The 26,461-nt window shown below is 40.2% G+C and overlaps 2 protein-coding genes and 1 long non-coding RNA gene across 3 annotated transcripts in view; 1 reads left to right on the top strand and 2 right to left on the bottom strand.

Moving 5' to 3' along the window:
* Positions 1 to 26,461, bottom strand: part of LOC139129530 (uncharacterized) — a 263,263-nt gene that overhangs the window by 178,394 nt on the left and 58,408 nt on the right. The gene's annotated exons all lie outside the window — the stretch shown is intronic.
* Positions 585 to 5,941, bottom strand: LOC139129532 (uncharacterized). The gene is made up of 4 exons (XM_070695168.1): positions 5,806 to 5,941; positions 2,836 to 3,059; positions 2,340 to 2,513; positions 585 to 1,725 (listed from the first exon to the last, which is right to left on the bottom strand). The coding sequence occupies exons 1-4, from the start codon at positions 5,840 to 5,842 to the stop codon at positions 1,282 to 1,284; spliced, it is 879 nt and encodes a 292-aa protein (XP_070551269.1). The 5' UTR covers positions 5,843 to 5,941; the 3' UTR covers positions 585 to 1,281.
* LOC139129533 (uncharacterized) lies at positions 19,277 to 20,372 on the top strand. Its single transcript, XR_011551604.1, has 3 exons — positions 19,277 to 19,400; positions 19,775 to 19,887; positions 20,264 to 20,372. It is a non-coding gene; the product is annotated as an uncharacterized lncRNA (long non-coding RNA).

Genomic DNA, 26,461 nt, shown 5'->3' with positions numbered 1-26,461 from the left:
ACGGTGTCGTGACGTCAGACGTCGCCAGTGATAGCGTGTTGCGACGAGAGAAAACCTCGAAATTCAAACGACTATTACAGACTGTCAGAAAGAAACACCTTTTTAATAACATCATGAGGAAGGGATTCATTGCTTATAGCAGTTACACATCTTAGTCTCTGATATCAATGATTGAAAACTTTGGATCCAAAACAATAACGTTAACGTTGATCATGGAAAACGCGTCACTAAGGGTAAAGAGCCTCCGCTGGGGGCGGTATACAACTCTGGTAATTTTTAATATTCATTCCATGTTGACGTAAAACTAAGAATATACTCCAATGAAAGGGTAAAGGTCAACAGCATAACAAATTATAAGGTTTCTTAAGCTGACAAATGTGGTTTCTTTTCAATCGGGTGAATGCATCCGTTTTGTAGGTCTATAACGGATGCGAAACCCGGCCGATAAATTTGAATGGGACGTGCACTGGTCTGTGGTAGAATAGATAGGGGGTTTTACGAGCTGAGACCTATCCTCGTACTAATTCTTACCCAATGTCGTGAAGCAGTTAGTCTAGAATAAACAACACAGTAATACATGACTGTTTCATCAGATAACCCCGTCTTTAATACAAAGGTCTGCACAAGCACAACACAATGACTTGGAAAAACTATGCAGTTTGTTCGTAAATCTCGTCTCCATCGGTCTTGAACTCTAGAGAAATCACTAAAAATTCTGACATGTAACCTACCTGATGAAAAAGTAACCTAGCAAAGCAAAATTGTATTAACTATTAGCTACAGCAATTACAACGGCAAAAGTATATAAAAATCGAGTTGTATTGTGAGGCACACGTCGAATAAAGCGTGAAAAATACTTGATTTGAGACGGTGATCCAAGTTTCGTACCTCATTCGCCGCTCAAACGATCAGTCGAATTAGTTCTCCTCTGCATCTTGGTATTAATTGTTCACTGATATATCTGTCTTTTTCAATTCATCTATTGATGCAACATTATTGATGGCGTTAGTGTCCGAAAATAAATTGGTAAATATTAAGATTCTGTATAAATGGACGTTAAAGGATGCACCATTGATTCTTGAAAGCGGAAGTCATAATACCAACTCAGTTTGCCAATATAGGGCAAATTGCGCTCCACAGACGTTTGACCACCCCTCTCACGAACCAATGGTGCAATCCTTATTAACAGGTACCTTGGCTATTGAATTGACATGAGCGTGGGCGCGCAGCGCAGGTCGGCCCCAAAATTGTAGCTGTGTGCTAGACTTGTCATATTGTGCTTTATTTAGGTCTGATGCTGCCAGTGTACTGATAGTTACACTCGTAGGCTTTCTTGGCGGGGTTGTAGTTGCCTCCCCAGCACGTCAGAAGCACGTAAAGTCGCTGGTACTGCGCATGCTGAGTTGTAATGTCGACGCTGTTGCTGGGCAACTGGTTTCCGTTGTATCCTATCACGTGGGTGCCCTCGATGGTGCAATCCGATTGGTCGCAGATGTGCTGCGTGAAGGAGCTGATGTCGTCGGTTCCGAACACAACGGATCGGATTATGTAGTCGTTGGTGGTTTCTGGGTTGGCGCAGAAGGAAACGTTCAAAAGGACCTGTTCTTGGTACAGCAACTGGTGGGTGGTGGAGGTCTCTGCTATCTCTGACAGGTAGTATGGGACAACCGGAGCTTTCCTTCTAGGAAAAATGACATTGGGATTTCTTTTCTGCATCACGGGTTTCTGAAACGATAAAATAAATTGATAAACAAAAACTGGTGTAAATGTAAGGACTTGTATATTCTCCGTAATGCTAATATATGCATGCACATATGTATGTATGTATGTATGTATGTATGTATGTATGTATGTATGTATGTATGTATGTATGTATGTATGTATTTATCTATCTATCTATCTATCTATGTATGTATGTATGTGTGTGTGTGTGTGTGTGTGTGTGTGTGTGTGTGTGTGTGTGTGTATGTATGTATGTATGTATGTATGTATGTATGTATGTATGTATGTATGTATGTATGTATGTATGTATTTATGTATCTATCTATCTATCTATCTATCTATCTATCTATCTATCTATCTATCTATCTATCTATCTATCTATCTATCTATCTATCTATCTATCTATCTCAATTCATGTGCAGTACGTTGTACATTTTATGCATGCAGGTAAGCTTTTCGTCCAGATTTGCTGACGATTCAATCAGAGTGTAAGTTGAGTTCACGTGACTTCTTATTGCCTGATGGATGGTAAATACAATGTGATTTGATTGGGAGACGTGTCCTCCATAATTCCTGTACATGCATAGTCATGTATGGGTGTAGTATGTTTAGCTTACCTCCATGACAGGTTTTGGTCTGAACTGTACGTTCATGGTGAAGGACACAGCCGATACTCGTCCTGCAGTTGTAAAGACGAAGAGGTCCTTGCTTGAGTTCCAATGTTGGATCGTACAGAACGGCACGGCTGCCTTTCCGGCGGGATGATTATGGCACATCGCTTCCTGTTCGGTCTGTCAAAACGGAAAGAGAAAAAAAACTCAGATTTTTCTCGTATATCTTTTCAGTAATTCGGCCTAAGCTTCTCTGGGTCTAACGTCCGCCATGAGCACGTACGAATCATTCCAACTGTTTTTCAACCCCTTGGTTGAAGCTATTTACTTGAAGGCAGGACAGGCATTTAAATAAACGGCGAAACAGATTGAAATTAGGCGAGGTTTTGTATTCTGTGCGTGCCGAGATTAATTTTGCTCAAGTCTGTGGGTAGCAGTAATTCAAAATTGGTGATAAAAGAAAGAGCGACAGCGTCCATGTAAAGTAAACGTATACTCTCACCTTGCTTTCGTCATCCACTACGTAGAAGTACACAACTCCTTTCACTGGGTTCCACTCTGGGTTGTTATTCAATAGAATTGTGATGTTGACCGAGTTGCCGACGAAGTGACCACACGTGCTAGCGGTGAATACCTTTCCCTCCTCAGCGAGCACAGTGACGACGGAGCGGGTCACGTAGCGAGTTCCGATCTCTAGGGTTGTTGTCCCGTAAGATCCGGTTACAGCTGCGAATAGTAGAAATGAAAGAATGCAAGTTTGCCGTGAATTGCCCGAGAGTGTCCTCAGCACTAATTCCCCGAAACAAGAAGGGATCTGAATTCTTGGAACTGTGTAGATAAGTCAAAGCAAACATATCATGCAACTTCGCTTTACCAATTTTAGACAATTGTTTAGTGGTCTGGGCTTATGAAAAGTACAATGTTTGTGAATCTGTTCAAATAAGATTCTTAAGGTTTTTCCTTTGGGTACACAAATTTGCCCCTACGTTGGCCATGGCTAAACGGGGTGGAAACCTTGTGTTTCGAGGCACTGTGCGAATAAATCACGCCTGTGGAATCGACTATGTAATTTGAATGAAACTAAGAAAAATATTTTTATGGGATAATTTGTTAAGTAGTAATAACTGGGCATCAGAAATGTATAAATTTTCGACAATTTAGAAATAGACATCTATCATTGTGTAATGTAAAAGATATTCAAGAGATGAAGCAAAAAAATGTAACGAGCATTGGTACACTTATGTGTTAAGTAAGCCAAAATTACGTACATTCGCGAAATTCAAGACAGAGTTTGGCGAGGAAAAATATTCGTCACTGAATATGTGAAAGGTTTTTTTTGTGGAACTGCTTTTTGGAATTCTTCCTTTACGAATTGAAACAATTGGAACACGCGACGACAATCATGCACGCGACCGCCTCTGAACTGTCGTCTGCTCTCCCGGCCTAAGAAAAGTTAAATATACGCTTACCATTGGTAAACACGTCAAGAAATCGTCAAGAAATGATTTGCACACCCTGGTGTATACGCTTATATCATTACGTGAGACGACACAGCGCAGGTCGCGCGAGCGTACGTACGCGTGCGTGGATGTGGCCGCTCTCAAGTTGATTGTGACGTTCATGTACTTGTCCTGGGCCCGACCAAGATCTGGTGCGTTAGATTGTGCAATAGGTTCTGTTGTTGTTATTTCAATCTAAACGGCATTCAATCATCAATTTTCTTACAAAGTTATCTGTTAGCATCAAAGTTCGTATTATCATATAAGGCTGAGAAAAATAAAAAGTTTGTTTCTCATCCTACATATATTTCAAAAATGATGCGGTGACGCGGGGTTTTTTTTGCTCTCAATTTTTTTTTATATATTCTTCACTTAACAAAAATGCGGAAAAACATGAAATAATATAGGGAATGCACGCATACATAATTGCACAGCAGTGCTGCGTTATTACTTTTGTATAGCAACCGTTCTGCGGTTTGACTTTAAGTGCAGCAATACACAGTTTTGACAGCGTATTAAAACAGTGACATATGTGTACAGTTCTGAATGGAATGTAAGTCAATTATTTTGTTTACGATTCTGTTTTATACAGCACTGTGTTTTTTGCGTTTATTTTTTTATTTTATTTCCTCGTGCGCAGCTGAAAAAATGTTGACGCGGCGGGTCAAACAAACTATTTATTTTTCTTGGTCTAAGCTTAGTTAATTTAGTAGAGTATCAATTCAGAACAACGGAGTGCCCGTGCATGGACAGCGCTTGGTAAGGGTCGGCATTGAAATTTATCATCATCGAGAATTGAACAACTTGTTAAACTTGGAAAAGTCGGTGATTTATAGTTTTACAAAAAATTCAGAGATATTCTTAAATGTGTCTTTGTAGGGTAATTTTAGTGCAGCAATTTTATCCCACATTATACTTGGTACATGAAAGCGTACTAGTATACACAAAACTTAAAAAAAAACTTGCAGTCCGGTTTAAGGTAGTATGCGCCTCGAAAGTGAAAGACTTAAACTTTCGCTCTAACTTTCCTCAAGGAATCTTTCAACCACTTTCTTTCAAAATCAAGAATAAAAATCGGGGGTCACCGTGCAAATTTTGGTACTAGAGAAACAAATTACCCAAGATTTACCGATATTTGAAATTCAAAATGGCCGCCAGCCCCATGTTAACTCTATGGAGAAAAATAAAATTTTCGAAAAGTTTTCATTTACCAAGAGCTTTAAAATGAACCCCTACAAGTGGTATATCAGAAAGAATTGAAAAAGTTTTACAGTCTGAATATCTGTCCCCGAGGGGCGATCTAGATTAAAGGGACATTATCGCTATCTTTTGACCCTTTTTACACAATATTGTTGCAAACGAGCAGTTGCTGATGTTGTTCGATTTGTTGAAAGATGTCCAAAAAATGGTTGACCATAGACAACTTCCATCCAATTTTGCCTACACTGTGTAGAAAAACCTCGGGTCAGGGGTTAACAGTAGCCCACCTAAAACCACTGACCCCAGATTTTCTACACAGTGTAGGCAAAATTGGATGGAAGTTGTCTATGGTCGACCATTTTTCAGACATCTTTCAATAAGTCGAATGACATCAGCAATTATTCGTTTGCAACACTATTGGTGTAAAAAGGGTCAAAAGATAGCGATAATGTCCCTTTAAGGCATCATGGGCTCTTTTGTTTCAAGATTTTAAATCAAAAACATGGAAACTTTTTAATTCAACAGGTAAAATGACATGTAACATGCAAAGCATTCAGCAAGGGATTAATTTTCGTTTATCGTATCAATCTTTCTAATACAAAAGGAACCTGACCGCGTTTCGCCGTCTACAGACCGGTGATGGAGGAGTTTGGGCCGGTCCTTTGAAAAATCTGAGCTCTTGCAGTGTGATTATAAGAGACACCAACTGATCATGGGTGCATTTGACAGTGTGAAGCCATGGTGGCAAATCGCTTAGCCTATGATGTACCTACCACAAACAAGTAGAAGGAAAAATAACGTCGGAGCCATCCCGTCGAAATCTGGGCCGTTGCCGTTGACGATGTTGATCCCGGTAGATTTCTCTTCTCAGCGAAGTCTGTGTGCTTCGTGTTTCAAGGGCCCTTATATATCGTGCATGTGGCGCATGCGCAACTAAAAGCAGTTTTTCCCCATATGGCGATACAAGAAGTAGGGTACTTTGCGAGTTCGACAAACAGTTATTATATTTTCATCACGAATTTACGACGAGTAGATAACAAAGCTATTTCAACACGCCTTGAAATAAAGATACAGAACTTTATTGCCAGCCGAGGTTTACGATAAGAAATTCGAGTTAGACTGGGTGCTGGACCAGCTTCAAACGCAATGAGTGGGAGGTAGCTCACCTCAGGGTTGTGCTGAGACAGTCTTATAATTGCAATATACGACAGGTTTAAAATATTAGATTATTTTTTTAAAAGACAAATTAAGTCATTTTCCTGGAACATGTTGCCAACCGCTAAAGCTGCCATGACGTCTTTACGTCACCTTGAATTTCTAGTTCAAAATGAATTGATATCTTTGGCGCTTTTGCTGAATGCTGAATCACGGTTGGCCGGATTAGTTTGTAAAGTCATTAGTTATTCCTCGTCGATTGTCAGTCTCCTCTTAAGGCATTTTCGAAGAAATAACTCATTTGTGATTTAACAAGTAAGAAGAAAACATGTCAAGTTTCCAGTTTATCAAAAGTATAAGTTGAGGTTCTTGATGACTTTTACTGATGGACAGTGGGTGTAAGACAATGGGACAATTACATGGTGAAATATGTTCGGGCAAAGGTCCCTGCGCTAGATCTGAATCCAGCTGGGCCGTGGGGAAGTGACTTACTTTCAGTCTCAATTGTGTGTACCGAAACCCACGATAAGCTTAATTTAAGGCGCTTGTCCAGGGTCCCGATTAGTGGCTACTCCGAGTCCACCTAATCAAACTATGCGAGTCACTGAGTTACAGTTACTGTAGACCCTGTAAAGATTTACGCACTGTCCCTCCATCAACTGTCTGGAAAAAGGTGGCAAGATTCTTCCTTACGGGGCTTGATTTGGGTTAGCAACAAGTATTAACATCTTTCTAAGTAAATATTGTGCATGTTATTTACATGTCATTCTCACCAGCTGAATAAGAATAGTTTTCACGTTGTTGTTAGTCCAGAATATCGCAAAGGGGGAGGCCATATTGCCTTAAACGGATTTCAAACTTTAAATTTTTCAAGTTTTGTGTATGCTTCTGCACTGACATGTAAAAGTATAAAGGGTGATATTGCTGCATTGAAGTCTCCCTACAAAGGATGTGAAATAAAACGGGAAATAATTCAAACTTATCAAGTTGTACACTCCTCCATGATGAGAAAAACGGGGAGACAAATTCCAGTACCAATACATCTCGATCCCTAATCATGTACTTTGGGTAAAACGCACCTCAAACAATGGGCTTTTCAAGAACAAATTCAAGATGATGGGGCTGTGATTTACTTATCGCTACCAAGGCGAACTCATTCGTATCTTTCGGTACCATTTAGTTTACGTGAATGAAATCGGAACTTGCTCACCAAAGGATGAGTCCCCACTGTATGTCCACTTCAAAAGCAATCACCCACCATCGATTATCAAAAACATACCTGAAGCAATCAACAGAAGATTGTCCAGCATCTCGTCCGACAACCAGTCATTCAATGCAGCCATTCCACCATACCAGGAAGCGCAGAAGACCAGTGGCTTTGAGTGCCAACTCACCTTCAAACCAGATCAAGTTAAACAGAAACGCAAACGGAGCAAGAACATCATATGGTTCAACACCCCGTTCAGCGCCAACGTAGCCACCAATATTGGACGAAAATTTCTGCAACTAGTGGACAAATTTTTCCCACAAGGCCACCACCTCAGAAAGATATTTAACAGAAACACCATGAAACTCAGCTACAGTTGTATACCAAACATGAAAAGCGTCATTAATTCACACAACAAATCAGTGCTTGCCAAAGAAGTAGACAACAAGAATACTTCAACCTCAAATAAAGAATGCAACAGCTGGCCGAGAAGTCACTATCCACTATCGGGGAAATGTCTCACGCAAGGAGCAGTGTACAACTTGAAAGCCACGGTAACCAGGGACGACAATATGACACCAGAGCCATACGTTGGCCTCACATAAAATTACTTCAAAACCAGATACAGAAATCATATGATTACATTCCGCAACGAGAAATACAGAAACAACACAGAACTGAGCAAGTATATTTGGACTTTAAATGACTCAAATGTACAATACACCGTCAAATGGAAAATCATTAAACAATGTAAAGCATATTCAAACGTTACTAAAAGATGCAACCTGTGCTTACATGAGAAATTTTTACTCATCTGCCATCCAGAAACAGGCTCTCTCAATAACAGAAATGAATTAGTTTCCACCTGTAGATATCGAAGGGAATTTCTATTGGGAAAACAGTGAGAGAAACTGCTATAACCATGACGAGTGTAGCCAGCCTTTGCTGACTATACGAAACAAATTTGTGGTGGGAATGTAAACTGGTTTATACTGGTAAAAATGTGTGTGTGTGTTATTTAAAAGTAAATTAAATTTGCAACAACAATGGAATGAAGCTGTGGTGTAAATGTAAGGTGATAAGAATTCTAAGCGATTAGAATAAAAGTGCTTACACTTAAAATGTACATAAAACCAAACGATAAGTTAATCAAAACTAAAATGACGATAATATAACATTTAACACATTTGTCAAAAGTGGGACAAAATCAAGGGGGAAGCATAAAAATGAGATCTATTTGACCGGCTAAAGCTTTATGTGTGCACTATAAATCTAAAAAGGAGAACGACATTTAAAAGGAAAGTAAAATTCATACATGTTACTAGATCGTAAAAGTTTGCGTAAAACCTTTGACTCTATATGTATATGTATTTCTCTCTCGTTTACTTCCACGCTATTTACGATAACTGTTCTCTCATCCGCATTAATTTACATTTTAAAGGCACTGTGCGCGATCCCTGGGATCGCCTTTGTTCTAGTCTGTAAGAGGATTATGGAGGTGTGATAGCCTTTTGTTTTCCATCGAAATTGTAATCTGGTGGGTAAATTTTCTGGTGAGACAATCTGGTGCCAACACAGGCCTTACAGCTGACAGACATAATGATCCGTTCATCGTACGTTACAACTTGATAAAGTTTTTCTATTGCGTTCTTCTACCGACAAACATTTCCAAACCTGAAGCTGTCGAAAACGTGCTCATTGCTTTTCTCAGTCGCATAGTTTCGTTATACTCGGTCAATGGCCCACATTTATTGACTCTGTACACATTAGCATGTGGAAACGCGGCCGGCTGGGTAACGTCTTCCGCTATGACCGTTTATGGCTTATCAGAGCCACGGTCCCTATATCACGGTCTCATAGTAAATCAACTATAACGATCGACCCAGAGTCACAAAAGAAACACAATGGAAATTAGGTTATCTACTTTGTCATTCTTTTTTCATTTTTGAAGAAGAAATATCACAAAATGAGTCTAATTGCAAAGAAACAGATGCAGAGATCTCTTTTAAACTTATTTGATCGATCTTCGAAAACTATATATACCCATATGTCGAGTCTCTGCAAAAAGACCCTAGACTGTCTGCCATAACCTCCACAAACAAGCGATCCTTTCTTTTCATCTGTAAACCATTTTTCAAAAACATGGTCTTATCACGATGATGTCAGACTTGTTATCATTAGGAAAATAGATACCGCAAACTAAGGAAATTAAAGTGAATTTCGCAATTTTTTTGACATATCGCCCGCCCACTGACTCACACGAAAGGCTGTGGGACACGACAACAGACCCTACAGTGTATTGCGTAGTGAAATGTCGATTTATCGCTGAAGAGTCACTCTGAAAAAGCAATCAAACATTTGCCGCATCATAGAATACTAATTTTTAGAATATACTACCATGAGGGAAAATGCCGAGAGAGTTTGACCGGTTAAGAAGGGCTTGACTACGCAGTTTCTGTATAGGATAATGCACGAGTGGAGTGCAATCGTTCAGATATTGAACGGCACGAGGGCCGTAGGCCCGAGTGCCGTTCAATATCTGAACGATTGCACGACACGAGTGCATTATCCGACTTACAACACGTGACCTTGCACCTGCGAGTGGGCACGGACCAATCAGATTACAGCAATTAATTAATGGCCATTTTGAGAGTGCACACCTGTGTATAGTACTATTTCATTGGCTAAGGATAAACACATGGGAATTTCCACGTGTTCTACACGGAGCGTAGACGTGGCTTTCCAACGTGCACGTTTTTGTCATTGGTGACACTGCAGCTGAACTGCAAGCATCATGCTGAGTGACAGCGATGAAGAAGTGTTCATTACACAAAATACTTTCCGAAACCCCACTGAAAGTGATAACCCTGAAGAAGACGACTGGCTGTTTCAAGACTTTGGAGAGTTACTGGGTGAACTGGGAGAAGGCTCGGCACAAGTAGAAAGTCTCGCTGTCGACGTTGCGCCTCCTGGTATGTCAAAGCCTGTTCCACTGCTTGTAAGAGACACGTTGCCTGTTCATTCTGACACACCTTGCCCCTCCCGTTTGGATATAAAGTGACAAAGAGATAGAAAGAATGGCGATTGAAAGGATTCCTAAAAACACCCTAAACAAAAATAGTTGGGCCGTAAACACATTTAATTTCTGGCAAAACGAGAGAAATAAGTTGGCCTTAGACCCGTCATTAATATTAGTGTAATACATCCTAAACTCGAGGAAATGACGAAAGATGAATTAAATTTTGCATTGTCACGCTTTGTTTCTGAAATAAAGAAAAAAGATGGAAATGATTATCCTGGACAAAGTTTGTATGAATTAGTGATGAGTATACAAAACCATTTGTCAGTAATGGGTAAAAGCTGCCAGTTTCTGAATGACCCCCACCTTTAAACAGCTAAAAGATACTTTAGATTGTATCATGAAAACAAGGAGCGCTAAAGGAATTGGTACGGAAAAGCGACAGGCCATGGTGTTGAGTGTAGACGATGAGAACAAATTTTGGAGCAGGAAATTGATTGGCGATTTTACACCACAAACTCTATTGGACGCTCAGGTCGTCCTTTTCGGAAAAATTTTGCTTTGAGAGGGGGCCAAGAGCACAGGAATTTACGCCCTGGCCAAATTTGCAAAAATACTGTGAGATTGTTGGGAAATATTATCTGGAATACACCGAGGACGTGTCAAAAACAAACAGTGGTGGCTTGGCATCAAGGAAAGTGAAGCGTAAAGTTACAACTGCGTTCGAAAACACAGACTGCAAGGAGAGATGCATTGTGCGATTGTATGATACATACAACAAACTTTGGTAAGAATCCTGTTTTGCTTCAGTGTTGAAGTGTACTTTACTAGAGCCATGGTAGATGTTCCAAGTATATCGTGCCTTGATTATTTTGGTTGTGGCGCTTCCACTGCGCATAATGTGAACAATTAATTCGATTGTCCGGTCTACTGGGTCGTCCACTACGACGCTCGAAATTATTACTTTTCGGTGGTTTTGTAATATTCTGAGTAAAATTTGTTGAACGAGAAATATTGGCTGATAGAGGGCGCCTTTCTTCAAAATAAGCCTAAGCCCAGTGAACTTATATATTTTTATGAATAAAAACCTTGGGCATATTCTGCCAATAGCTGAAATTATCTGACAAACATGGATAACGAGATGCATACAACCTTAATGTTAAAGTTGACATGATCAGTATACTATATTACTTCACCAAGTCCAACTTTTAATTGCATCCCTAACCGATTTCGGATAATTAACACGTTTATGTCAATTTAGTCCTTCAGATCGCCCTCAAGACGTAAACTATTTGCAGCCGGCCAAGAAAATAACAGCAGATTGTTGGTATTCTACGATGCCAGTTGGGAGGAATACACTAATGAAAACTGTGGCAAGACTCTGCGAAAACGCGGGAATTGAAGGATACTATACGAACCACAGTCTACGGGCCACAGCAGCCACTCGCTTATTTGCCGATGGTATGGACGAACAACTAATTGCTGAAAAAACGGGCCATCGGAGTTCTGCTGTTAGATCTTACAAGGTACTAATAAATTACAACATAGTAAATTATAACTCGAGACGTTTATTCATATAATTGATCAAAAAGAAAACTTGGTATCATAAACTTTGTATAAACTGATAAACTTTTGGGTACAAACGGAAAAGTGGTACCGAATGAATGACGGTAGTTGGACTATCATGCGATGGCATTTCTAAAATGTTTATATTTGCTCTGGTTTCAATGCCGTGCATTTGCCGATGTATTGTTCACGTGCATAATCAAAAATCTTAACTGTCTCATTTAATCAGAGTTTTGTATTTGTGTTACAGAGAACAAGCATCGAACAGCAGTTCAAGGTGAGCAAAGTTTTGCAAGGAAGGCCAACTAAAATGGCGAAGTTGGCAGATTTGGGCCGGGAAAACAGTCGATAAAAGAGGAGTGTGACGAAGAATTGAAGTGCCAGGTGGAAGAATGTTCGAACGTCGAAATTCATAAAGAAAACAAGAGCAGCGTCCGTTACGTTCATTTTGAGGCCGATCTTCCAGAGGGAGCAAACATATCTTTGAATTTCGATAAAAGTAATGTTGTAATGTAGACATTCAATTAAATCATGGTGTATTAAAGTCCCTTCTACTGTCATTTGTTGTTGGGTGTTTTTGTAGTGTTTCTGTTGTGTCGGTCACTGTGTGGTAACGGCCACCTGTTGTCAAGTTTGCACTCGTTTGATTTCGATATTAGATATTGCACCGGAGCAGTGCAATATCTAGATATTGCACTGGTGCGGTGCAATATCTAGATATTGCACCGGTGCAGTGCAATATCTAGATATTGCACTGTACCGGTACAAAATTGAGAACAGGTCGATGTTTATCTAGCAGAGAACTGCACGACAAAACAAAGACCATGGCCAAGAGCAGTGTTGTAAGCATAGTGAAGCGTCATTACGTATTCATGGTGACCTCTGGGCAGCTGTTAATATCTTTGGGGGCTTTTGTCTTTTGGCCTGCTTTGCATATGCGTCGTGGGACACGACCTGCCAATCACCCAGGTAGTCAATTAAACTATTATTGACTGTTTACCGACCCAATTAACACTATCCAGCAGTATCAGTCATATTTAATCGCGTGGCCGGGTGGGCACAACGTAGGAACGCGTGTATTTCTATGTGTACGTTTCACTTATGGTGTTGTTTGTACCATGGAGGTAGGAATGTTTGTACCATCGTGCGTTTGAAGTAAGCTTACTTGTTTCACCTACAGCATTACCTTCAAGGTGACAGGCTTACTATTAAAGGCCAGGGCGGGGTATAAATAGCAAGCTGCCCAGTTGGAATTCAGTTTATGCAAAGCGTGTCTTGCAGCGTCATGCTCGATCGCTCCCTGAAACCATGCCCTATAGTGGTCACTGTCTAAGAAACTTAGACGTCCGTGCACGTGTACCTAACTATGAACGTCTAGTGATTGAATGTATCGAAAATATTTTACGATTCGAGCATAAATAAAGGTGATTTTGATCGATGAAGTTATTTCTCTTTGTCTTCAACTAGCGTGGCAAGCGGCCATAACAAAGGCCTGCAAGCTGTCAATCAAAAACCGACGCGCTGCAGGTGTAAATCGGTAAACGTTTGCAATGCTAACATGTAAGATACGGTACAAACATATCAATTTCTGTTATCCAACAAATCAACTGACATTATAAACGCTAATGAGCGTAGAGGGTAGGAATAATACCAGTCGGTAAAATGATAACGGTAGTTCTCTTTTGGAAATATGTAGTGGCCCTGAAAAGGGCCGTTTTGTTTGTGTGTGTGTTCATTTTGGAACACACACGAGAGATTACCTTTGTTCTCGTCTCAGTGCCAATGATGACCACTGTAAGGTTGCTCGGGAAGGTTTGGATACAGGGAACGGGCCTGGTGAACGACGCAAGCGGGCATGATTTCTCGCTTGGTCATCACGCAACCGTCCGAGCGCATTCTGTCAGCCTTCTTTGCCAAGTAACGCTCATCACGCCAGGCTTGTCTTCTGTCCAGGAGCGTCCAGTATTTCTTGTACAAGCGTTTTCTGATACTGGCATTACGGACAGTAGGTACCTGACCAGTACCTAACCACCCTTGCTTGTAGGTTGTCACGCACGGCTGGCAAAGACAGTAGGGACACTCGGCTTTACCTGCGTCTCGCGGGAACTATGAAGTCGATGCCAAGTCTTGTGCCGTCTTCTTCGCTTGTCGTTCGACATAGTTCGATGGCATCAACGGTTTGAAAATCCCACCCAAAGTGGGTAAACAAACCACGTATGGCGATTTCTTGCTCTTCGTTCCGACCGATTTTCAATGTTCGTGACATCTCGGAAATCAAGCGGACCGTGAATGTGCTGTGTTCGTTCGTTTACAGAAACGACTCAAGTGATACTGAAACCACATTCAGGGGGTATAAATGCACAAAAATTGGCGACATACTGTCCGTGCAGTGAATGACGGGAACGATCGTCGCGACAAGAGGGTTGTTGCCTGTTTCGAGCATTATTGTTTGAACAGGTGAACGCCACAATTTTTTCTCTTTCTCACGACGCTAGACGTATCAAGAGACCCGCATGGTTTTTTTCACACCTGGACGTGGACACGTCGGCACCACGTTTATTTTCTCTGTCCCATGAATTGGAACTCAAATTACCTTGCATACAACGAAAAAATAGGTATATACAGGTGTATCAAATTACATTCTGCGAAACGAAAGTGCTAGTAGCAGTTTCATAATCTCGAGATCAAGAATTATATGCGGTGTTTAGTTTATCAGCTTTGCATTCTATGTTGTAAGTTTGACAGTTGTGTGTTTGGAACACTTGCGATGAACATATTGAGGGGAATTTTCTTGAAAAATCTGTGAGATGTACCATGATAGTTAATATTTGTTGGACAACTCACACTTTGAAAGGCACGCAATTTTTGTTTCTTGAAGCATACATTTAGCTAGGGTATGGAGATTTTAGAGTGATCCATCTCCTCAGCATTACGAGTTGTGTTTATCGAAATAAAGATTTTCAAGATTATAACCATTGGAAGTTTTTTTACACTGTCGTACGCACTGATGCACAGCCATGTTCGGACGGGACGACGAGCAAAATACGACTCCAAGTCTCTGACGTGAGACGTTTGTCGACTTTGTCAATTAAAATATGTTGACAGCCAATGAGTGCGTTTGAAAACTTGCAGTGGATACATGTCCTTGCCAAATATGCTTTGTAAGCCGATCAGGTTGAGTTTTTTTCAGTCGAATACGGATGATAGAGTACAGTCTCAGGGAACAGTATGCGAGAACTTTTAATCGGTGTGACAACTCTCTCTCTCTCTCTCTCTCTCTCTCTCTCTCTCTCTCTCTCTCTCTCTCTCTCTCTCTCTCTCTCTCTCTCTCTGCGCATTGCCATGTTTTATTGAAATAAAGATTTTTTTCATTTTGTGCAGCATCGTACGCATGAGGAGTAAAAGTCTAAAGTACTATTCAAGTTATAAATTTGCAATTCGAATGAGCTTGGTTGCGTCACGGCCACTTTATGTTGTGCCACGGCTACTCTACGGCCATGGTAGTGCATTTTGGACTTCTTTTTGGGTTTCGAATAAAGTAAACGTTAGAATAAGTACGGTATAATATAACGCCAGCACTAGCAAAGTACAGTCAAGTTGTACGTCGATCCTGTTAGGTATGTCGAAGCGTGAACCGGACCTTTTGCGTAATAAGTTTGGATGCGTTTCCAATTTGGAGCGATAACACTCTCTCTCTCTCCCTCCCCTCTCCCCCCCCTCTCTCTCTCTCTCTCTCTCTCTCTCTCTCTCTCTCTCTCCTCTCTCTCTCTCTCTCTCTCTCTCTCTCTCTCTCTCTCTCTCTCTCTGCATTTCGATGTTTACATGTAAAAATCTAAACATCGACTGAACGGCATCGTTCTAAGATCGCTCACTTTCGGTTTGCACATCTTGTGGAATGTACTTTACACTATAGCACACTACAGTAGCTCAAAAAAAAACCGACACACGGACAGAACCCAATCTAATCCCGTGCAAGCTAGCTCATCAACACATTCGTTGGTAGACTTGCCAAGCTTGGGTCGGCGACATCAAATAATCGCAGTGGCCCAAGATATCAAATATGTGTATGTTGTTCTTCATCGACAAGAGGTGTCAATGGTGTAAAAGTCGTGCTTTGCATAATGAATACGCTCATCGTGACAAGCCTTACGTTGCTATGTAAATGTAACAATGAAGCTGTCAATCATACGCTGGATAGGAGTAACCAAGCCAACGCTACGTGAATAAATTACAGATTAAAATTTTACTGGTTCACTGACGATCACGAGGACAATTTTGCAACAATGTTGATACTCAGACACAGATCCACACCACACTGTACAATAGACGTAATAAACGTCCATGACCGTGTAAAAAAAGGACCCATAATCTGGTGATGGGTGGCATCAACCAGAAAGTTTCATGCATTTTCACATTATTGTGTCTGTCTTGTTGCCTTTTCCTTCGATTTCAAAAGCTCCTACGATTAAAATATTGCTCCTTTCTGAAAATGGTATGAACCACGTGAATGACGCTTCGCGCCAAGAACATATGTTTTGTGAATGCGTCTAGCTAATAAATCGAAGAATAAATTACTGCAAGTTCAAGTCGTAGACTGAAAGCACTAGCAGTCGCAAAATGAAAATGCCAGCATTCGCAGATGACATTTTCTTACAAGTGCTACCAGCACTCTTTTCAGTAGCACTCTGTGTTTTGAGACATCCTTACACCTCGAGAAAAATACAAAAATCGCTCTTTTCAACTTGGCATTCGCTCTGTACGTAGATGGCCATTCTTACTTTCCATGCTTTGATGATAGTATGGGTTTTCAATGAAATCGTTTATTTTCAATCAAAAGAAGTGACATTTTTACACACTCTTTCCGACACATTTGTTACTTTCTGAAGAGAGTTTTACCGCAAGATTGTCCGTTGCCAAAAACCCGATGCCAGAAAATACGATGGGATGCCCATTACATGTCGCGCTATCAGAGTGCTGATTTTGTTTCTCTCTGAATGCTGTAAACATGGTGTAAACTTTTTATGGGATATGCACCGTCCCCAAATGTGCATTTGGCTCGAGGGAATGTACTGCATGGTACTAGTAAACTGCCGTTTTGACATGGCCTGTTTCAGATAAAACACCGTTTTCTCGATACGGCGGTTTTGCGATTGAATCTAGGCATTGTTACATGTTTCACGAAACTTTGTTGAAAGTAAGTACAGCAGTCCAAGTGTAGAGACAAAACAACATACACTTATGGATTTTTGCATAAACAGTCAAAGCTAATTGACAGGCATGTTCTACACTCCTGCCATGTCCAAATAAAAAAATGACCGGTATCACGTTTGATCAGTTGTATCGGTTGTGCATTATAAAAGCGTATGGCATACCCTATAGCCGAATTCCGCAATCGACAGACAGGATTCATACAGATATCAAAGACTTATCGGAAAGAATGAGTTGCAAATAATGTTCTCCACAGTCATTTGGAGAGTGGAAAAATACAAAAAGAATTATTTTTATTCACGTATATATATGCATGATGGGTGCTTTTGTCAAGTATGGAACAATTGGTAGTGCGGATTAGCAGTATTTTGCTCAGAAATCTTTGGACTGTCGGTAAAGTTACATAGAGAAGGGGGATTGGCATCATAGGCAGTGGGTTTATGATCGGATGATTTGCTGGGAGGGAAATGGAAATGATTTGATAATGTTGTGACAGGTCTGGATATCAATTGGTTATACTGAGAACAAGTGTATCAACGAATGAAGTCGACACTGCTTGACTGGTATCAGTCATGCTGAGGAGGACGCACATTGTTTTCTGGAAGAGATTGACAACACCTGTCGCGTTTCCGCTAATGTCCATTCTAGAAACAATAAATATGTTGTGATCTTCGAGAGGGATTGGGGTCCTTGTTTCCAAGCCTGGCTTGATGCCCACCCCTTTCTAGGTGTCAATCATCGCATTTAGATATTATACACCTAGTGTCACAAGACTTTTGCATAGTCTCGTTCAAGTCGACATCAGACAAGATTCACACTAGCATCTATGCCATACCGTTTCGTAAGTCTGAGCGCTATTCGTGAATTTCCTTTCCAAGTTATAATCGTCAAATCAGTCATTTTATTGCTGACATCTACCAGATACATCAATTCAGAAAATTCGTCGCAAAAGTGCACACCATTATGCCTGTGTCAGATTCCGGCCGCCGTGTCCCACCATCCCATACCCCTGAGGCTATTCGGGCACGGAATCTCCGACGGATTCGTGACAATTCAAAAAGGGGTCACTTTGATTTCGTTGCTCCGTCGGAGGCTGAGAAATTAGAACTTCAAGCTAACATAGATCGCATACGCTGTCTACTTGGCGGTAGATTAGCAAAATCAACGAATTACGACGTGTTAGTTGAGCTAACAAACTTGTTCCTGACAAAGAACGGTCCGGACAGATTAGAAGCAAACGAGTACCCCGATGAGGCTCCAATATTTCAAGCCACCGATCGAACACAGACTGATGAGAAGATGTTTCTGGCAACGCGTCATCCGTGAACAATCTGGTTGCACGTGTCGGTGAGCACAATCGATTTTGCCAAGCCAAACTGCAGTGCCAAAGAGTACAGATGATGGGCCACGCAGGGCGACTGCACTTCAAATGCGATAGTACACAGGGGATAGTTCATCGATTTACGTGGTATTCATCATCGACACTGCCAAACGGGAAACTACTCGTCAATTACAGGTAAGTATGATGACGGTCCTCATATTTTTAGACTTTAAAATAAGATGCAAGTGTATTCGGTATTTGATTTGCCGAGACCCATGGTATTCAAACTACACAAATCGTCAATCCTTGCTATAGTAATGGCGCGTCACAAGACTGCATTGATTTCTGTAGCAGAGACATTTGCCGTAACAGAGAGTAACAAATTATTTGATCATTGACTTTTGTTATCTGTGTCACGTTTAGACATTATCTGAATATTTTGATTTTATCTGTTTTCTTTGGTACGGGATGCTTCACGCAATTACAACTTGTGGTTTGCGCGAAGAACACTATGAAACCATGTGCAATGCTGCGAACATGGGAACTCTGAAAAAAGGGTACAGAAAAACATGTAAGTACAGCAAAAAATTAAAAAGTTTCACTTCAAAGATCAGGCCTAAATAAACATTTCTTCGCAACATGGTACAAAAACTTCATAAAGCCAATTATTTGCCAGTTGCAACACGCTCGACATGAGAAGAAACGATCACAATGAACTTGCGACGACGACGACTATCATCATCATCATCATTATCATCATCATCATCATCTCAATGAACGGATTATATAACGCGATGACAATTTTATTCTATTTTCTGCCTCAGTCGTTAGTCAATACGAGCCAATTGTAACGTGTGCTGCGGACGAAAGTAGAGAAGACGCCCTTCTTGAGGTTTGTAGTTTTCGAAGTTTACGTTGTGAAAAGCGATAAGCAAATGGTTGCCCATCACGGTTGACGTTTAGAACGTTTGACTTTGGTGTACGCGAAGAGTGTAGTGAATGCGATTTGCCTACAGAGGAATATTGCCTGAATCTGGCAGAAGGTAGCTCAGTATTGCGCAGACTCAAGATTTCCAAAATGGCGGTTAATACATGTATTATTGTACCTATCTTTTCCGTACATCTTCACTTTGTAATGCCTTTTCCGTTTCACTATTTCGTATCAAAAGACGGAGTGAAACACTAACAGAAAGGATTAAATTTTAATAAAATATGTACAGTTTTCGATATGATATATTTCTCATCCGCGGGCTTTGTTTTCCGTAGGAGATTGCATCTTATGACGGGGATCGACTGGGTTCTATAGATGTCATGTCGGATGCTCGCCATGGAACCCGTAAAAATGCAAAACAGAGCGACATCGTCTTTCTTGGAGATAAGTAAGTGCGTTTTTATTCTTTTATAACACCTGTAAAGTGATTGTACTATAAATTTAAACATGGAAAATAACGCTTTATTTTGTCCATGGAATTACCCTGTTCCTATGCCATAACTACGCACCGATTTAAATAAATCACATGTTTACATATTGGTAGGCCTAAATATCTGATGTTGCTCATTTGACATTAATAGTTATAAGTTTACAATTTCAGTAGGGAGGAAGTGTCTTTTTCAAACTCTGTTCAAAACATACCCACGTTTACGATTTAATAAAGGTTTTGCGCGCGCAATTTAATTTGTATTTTACATTTGCTCCGGAAAAAAGTATGCTAATACAGTATATCTTTCATGTATCACATTTTCCTTCATCGGTAGGACCCACAAATGTATATTCAAGGAAGTTGTTACCAGAACTGACGACAGATGTACACAGAGGCATGAGATGGCAGGAGTGAGGAAATTTACGAATGGGCAGATGAGAAGGGTAATTATATAAGTACAGGATTTTTTAGTTGTAAGCTTGTAATACCAAATAGTATAACGATAGCAAAACAGCAGTGTGACTGGAATATGGAACTATGGACTTTGTAAAATATTCATGCTATGTAGTTTTTTTGAAGAGATTCTAATTTTCCTTTTTAATTGTGATAATTACTTAATTATAGACGTGCCAGTCCTAGTCCATGCACACGACAGAAACCCGTCTGTAAATAAGTTCCTCCGAGAAGAACGACCAGAAACAGTAAATGCGAATGACACGTGGCATGGTGAGTATTAGGCCTATTGTGGTTTAATATTCTTGCATGTTTTCACATATTGTTTTAGGCTAGTCCTCCACAAAGTGTGTTCTGTAAATGGCAGTTGAATCGTCGACATGTTGTTTTACCCGCACAAATACAAAATTAAATGTATTTGAATTGTGTACACATATTATTGAGCATATGAGCTACGACTGAAATTTTCTAACATGCATGGTTTTTGGAGACACATGTAAATTTGAAACTGTATCACATTTCAAGGTAAATGATAAAGTAATTGATAATTTTACTTCAGCAGAACAATTGAAAAAAATTTATCACCATCAACTGATCAATATTGCCTTTTTTCACTGCACTTGCTTTGATAGTCACAAAAGAAATCGGTAAGCAAGTGAAGAAGATTACTGGCGGTGCTCAAAAAAAACCATGGGAAGACGTGCATGCACAATTATCTGATAAAGGTAGGGTACAACGTCAGTATTAGTCATCATCAGTTAGACTTTATTACATTGTGATAAATAGTTTATGTTCAAGTTGACGAAAATGACGGAAAGGTGATTTGCAACACTTCGAGTTCACCGAGCGTCGAGTTCACCCGGCTAAGTTAGTTACAGAAAACATGCATGTGAACTGTAAACTATAGTTTGAAACGGAACACATAGCCTATAGGTAACGCTATCATCAAAGAATCTTGCAGGATAGTCATTACTGCTAAAATATTAAAACAAGGACAACATTATTTTTTTTATTTACAGGTGCAGCAATTAAAACTCATGTATATTGGTGTATGAAGCGATCCATGGAATATCAGAATGGCCGGGAAAACACGGAAGGAATGCGTAACGAGGCATGCAATATTTTAAGGAGAAACCTTCTGAATATTGTCAAACATTTTCAGGTTTGTATAACTATAAGTTAAATGTAAATATATGTTTCATTTGTCACCATATTGATTCTCAGTACATCATGGACAATGATAACGTTACATTTTATTTCAGAATATCCACGATGACTGTCATGAGCAATCAAGATGCCGTATTGTACATCCAGACGAAGCGTACGAGCCTTCCCACCACACACTCACAAGCCAGTGTGCTATTGACATTCTCACCAACTTCTTGAAGAATTGTATTGTATATAAACAGACAGAGGCATATATTAACGTAAGTTGATTATATTGTATTCATGTTTAAATGGTGCCGGATATGGTTACAAGAGCTAGAGAGTAAATTATTGTGTTTTTTCCATCAAAAAGAGTTATTTTTTAAGTTACTCAGTAAGTTTTGTAAGCTTATGTCAATAGAACATTGACAAGTTTAAATTTTCATACCAAGAGTTTTGTAATGTTAGGGGCTCATATTCTTCTATGTAATATGTTTGTGTCTTTTTACTGTTATCTATATGCTGATCTCTGCTTCATCGTTTAGTTGCTGCTGTCATTTATTTTACTGGCTGTTTTCTTGTTGTTGTAGGTTTTTTAGTTGTTTTCTTTTACTGTTCTTTATGTTCTTGTATACAGTTTGTCATACTTTGTAGACTTTTTAATTCAATTCTTATTGGGCCTGTAACTGGACGTTGCTTCTGTTGTAAATAAATAAATACATAAATTATTACATTGACAACATGCCAATGTCGACATCCAATGATTTCAATAAAATTAGTCATTACATATTTGTAAGTTAAACTGGTTTTTGTTCTTACTTCGCAGTGTAAAGACACACATTATGTAGAAAGCTACAACAATGTGTGTCTTTTGTATCAAGACAAACGCATCGTCTTTGGGGATAAGAAGTACAAGTTGCGGAGTGATATGGCGTGTTTGGATTGGGTATGTACCTTCATGAAACTGGTCTATTCCGTACACTTGAATTATCTCATACACTGTACCTGTTATTTTTTGGAATACAATTTTCTCATCACATCACATTACATTGTTACATTTTACAGTACATTTTCTCGTCCGATTTTGAAGTCATTTACAAGAGCAAGTAACTGCAGATAGTTAAATTTCGTCAGGCACAGTCGTTTTTGGAAAAGCGATATGTATATGTAGTGTATCCAGAGATCGAACAACTCCACGAGTTAAAGTAGACCAGAATATGAAAAAGTAATATTTAACAATCCAAATGTTAATGAGAAACGATTCCATTGCTAATGATTTTTAAAATTTTTACAGAATGAAAATGTTGATCGTCGGGCTACATCTGTAACCTTTCGTGGTGATGGCAGAACACCCCATAGGCAGGCTGGTAGAAGAAACCTATCTAAGAAGACACATACCTGGAAAAAGATGATTTGGGAGAGATTGATGGGGGTTATTTATGCATGAAACTGGGCTATGTTAATTACAGTCACGTTGTGCAGCTATTTTGATTAGAAATAAAGAAAAGTATTTAGCGGAATTGTGAAATGTAGTGTTATTATTGTGCATATGTCCCCATTTCTGAAACATTTGATACCTAAAAACGCTAGTATGTATAAATAAATCATATGACACTAATTCGATTGAATACGAATTCTCTGTTGGATGCTTGTTCAAAAGTTTGACCTGTAACATATGATAGAAGACAAACTGCTACGAAAATTATCGTTGGATGAGTATAAAAGATTTGTTCCGAATCAGAATGTTTCACTGTAGATGCAAAGATTTCCATCCTCGGCGGAGTGCCGACACAGTAAGTTAGCTGCAATGAATGTAGCCTTGATGGGCTGGTCATACAACTTTGGCCTCTGTCGTGTGGTTTGGAATCGCGCAAGCCGCACGACAGAGGTCCAAGCCGCCTGACCAAGCTCACCAAGGCTACAATTAATGCAGCTATCAGTTCATGCAGTTAGTCATGTGTGGAAATGTGTGAAGTGGACGCAACTAGTGCCTGTCCGTTTCAATAGCTCAATAGGGATAATCGATTAGGTCATCAATCATAAAATCTCATAAGGCGGAAACTTGAAGAAAGTGTATCCACTTGGTGCTAAACCCTTCTCTATATAAAAATCCAGATTGACCACAATTAGGAGCGCTGTAGTGGTTAAATCTTGTTTCAGAATGAAGTGTCGGGTATCATTTCATGGCTATATTTCTGACAATTAACCGAGGTCATTCGCTATTCATAACGCAGCTCAGGCAGCTGAGGTTGAAGCCGCAATAATTGTACCCCACGGGCAGTGCGCCGGTTCTTTCCAACGTGTTGGCTGTGTAGCGCCGATCAGTACGTACGGACCATGTACCTACCATGTGTTGCATAGCCAACACATCAGAAACAGTCGGCGCACAGCCCGCGGGCTATAATTATTGCAGTTATTGACATTGTTGATCAGTTGGTGAGTAACGAGATTTTCATTTTTCGTTTGTTTTGTTATGGCCGATGAACAACATTGTCCTTGCTACTATTTTATTACTTGAAAGTTGGTTCCGATACCTTCATTTTTTTGGCGGTTTCCTTCAGATGCCATTTTTCATAAATTAATTACACATGTTTGGTCCAATTGGGCACCACAAACTGTTCAAGGCCAGCCTGCATTGAATTTGAAAGAGGACTACGTGTGTAACACAACTCGGTCACGCCTAGCCCTGCGTACGATGCTGTGTGTTCCGCTACAGCTATTAAAAATCAGGTGAGCGGGCGGAACACACAGCATCGTACGCAGGGCTAGGTCACGCCAACAACCACGGTCCTTGTGAGTTAGGAGGGACCGTGCCTAAACCAAAGTCCGTAAATGAAGTATATTATGCGTGTTTGATAATCGTATTGCCCTAATTTTGGTCATAACACAGAACAGGCATGGCAGTCAGCTAGCGTCTACCGAAGTACTTGCACGCTAAATACCCAGACGGAAACACGGGTCTCCAAGTACGAGACAGTCGCGCAGACAGCGACATGTGTATTGCGCAATGGCTGGGCCATGGGGTTTGTCGAGCTGCAATAATTGGTCCACACGTTGAGTGATTCGTTGCTGTATAGACTTCGCCGCCAAACACGATTCATTGGCAGACGTCAGAACACCAGTACTTCGATCAAGCCTGATTTACTGTGAGAGTTTCAGTGAACGCATGCACAAGTTTGAAAAAAAAATCATGTTGCGCAACTGCAATAGTTTATTCGCGTGGGCCAGTTCGACAAAACCACTGCATATCATCATGGAGAAATGTCTTTTGGTATGCGGTCAGATGATATAGCTTTGCCGTTGCATTCGAAGCGCTCACTCAAAGTCGAAGGAACCCACTGAATCTGGCAAAGAGCCTTGGCCTGAGGCAAAAAGTCGCAATGGCGACGTGTCTCTAACGGAACGTAACCAGTTGCGAAGGCGTCATGGATTGACTGTACATAAATCTTTGTCATCGCACGTTATTGCTATAGCATTACTGGCTTCATGAAACGTTGTTTCTCAGTCAGTATACTGGTATGGCCGTTATATTCAGTAACGTATAATCTGTTGTTTGCGTGGCTTGTTCATAACCTCCTGTGCACACTAATCAAAGTTCTTATCTATGTTTACTCGTGACCGTAATAAACATTGACAGAAACATTCGATCCCGCCCGTGAATGTCAAAGTGAACGGGCGTAACTTGATCCCGGGTATCAAGTCCCTGGCCTTTAATGTTCAGTATCATTGCACCGAGTTCTGTCCACGGTGAAAACCACTGTTTTGCCACGGTCCCTCTGTGGAGGGACCGTGGTTTTGCCTACTAATTCCTGCCCGTCGCTGCCCGTCCTGAATGTAGCCTATCTATAGCTAAAGTAATCAGTCAATATATAATACCCCGCGCCTTATAATTTTTATATAAACCACAGTCTCTCTATCCACGAGGGACTGTGTATAAACTTATAAAATCATAGTCCGTGCCGTAAAATTGTTGATTTTCGATGCGATATACAGGTTGATCGTTGAATCGCACCGGCGCATCCATATTTACTTGCCTCATAAGCTTACTACTCTGTAAAGGGTGGGTAGATGCGATTACTGGGCCAAAAATGAACACCGGGGCGAAACTTTTTGTGAACCCATGTGAAAACATAAATCATTTATCAGTTTTGATATATACTCCTAAATTGTAAGTTTGATCATGGAGGTACCTCCATGGTTTGATCAAAATCTAGACACATTCAAGGGCTATGCAGACTGTCCATGTACGCACACACAGTGACAAGAAGGCGGCAAACACCTACTTACCAAGCACATCGAATCGGCGAAAAGAAGCATAAAAAAGCTATAGGCTCATCGCCAAAACAAACGCGCCAAGCGCTAACAAAAACCCATACCAAGCGGCCCTTTTCAGGGCCACCAAACACTCCAAAAAGAGAACTACCAAAAAAACAACAACATAAAATGACATAGAACACACAAACACTTAAAAGAAATAACAAAAATCGTACACATAAAAATAACGTGACAGAAAAAATGGCCGTGGAAATAAATCAGCTATTTCCAAAGAAAAGCCGACAACAACATGAAATTCAACAACAACCTATCATCGCTCAAACTATGAAACTCCGAAAAATAGTACTAGGCAAAGGCCTTAAAATTAATTCGGACGCCAAACAGAATAAAACCACCTCAGGATTTCAACAAATAAAGTCGTAAAATGTGACTACGCTACATCGTGAGACACAAACAATCGCAACAACACAAATTCAAAGAAAAGTCAAATTGGGCTCCACAAACAACAAACACCAAAAACTTGAAAGCTATCTGAAGCTGCTAAACTCGCACTTCTAGAGATACCCTTTCAAACAAGGAAACAAAACATGTCGCGTGCTAAAAGAATCGCGATAAACCAGCTTGCAAACAATAGACAAATTCGGGAAAAAACCCTCGA

This window comes from Ptychodera flava, chromosome 3 (assembly GCF_041260155.1).
Source record: "Ptychodera flava strain L36383 chromosome 3, AS_Pfla_20210202, whole genome shotgun sequence".
Lineage (NCBI taxonomy): Eukaryota > Metazoa > Hemichordata > Enteropneusta > Ptychoderidae > Ptychodera > Ptychodera flava.
This window is presented reverse-complemented; position numbering and strand designations above follow the sequence as displayed.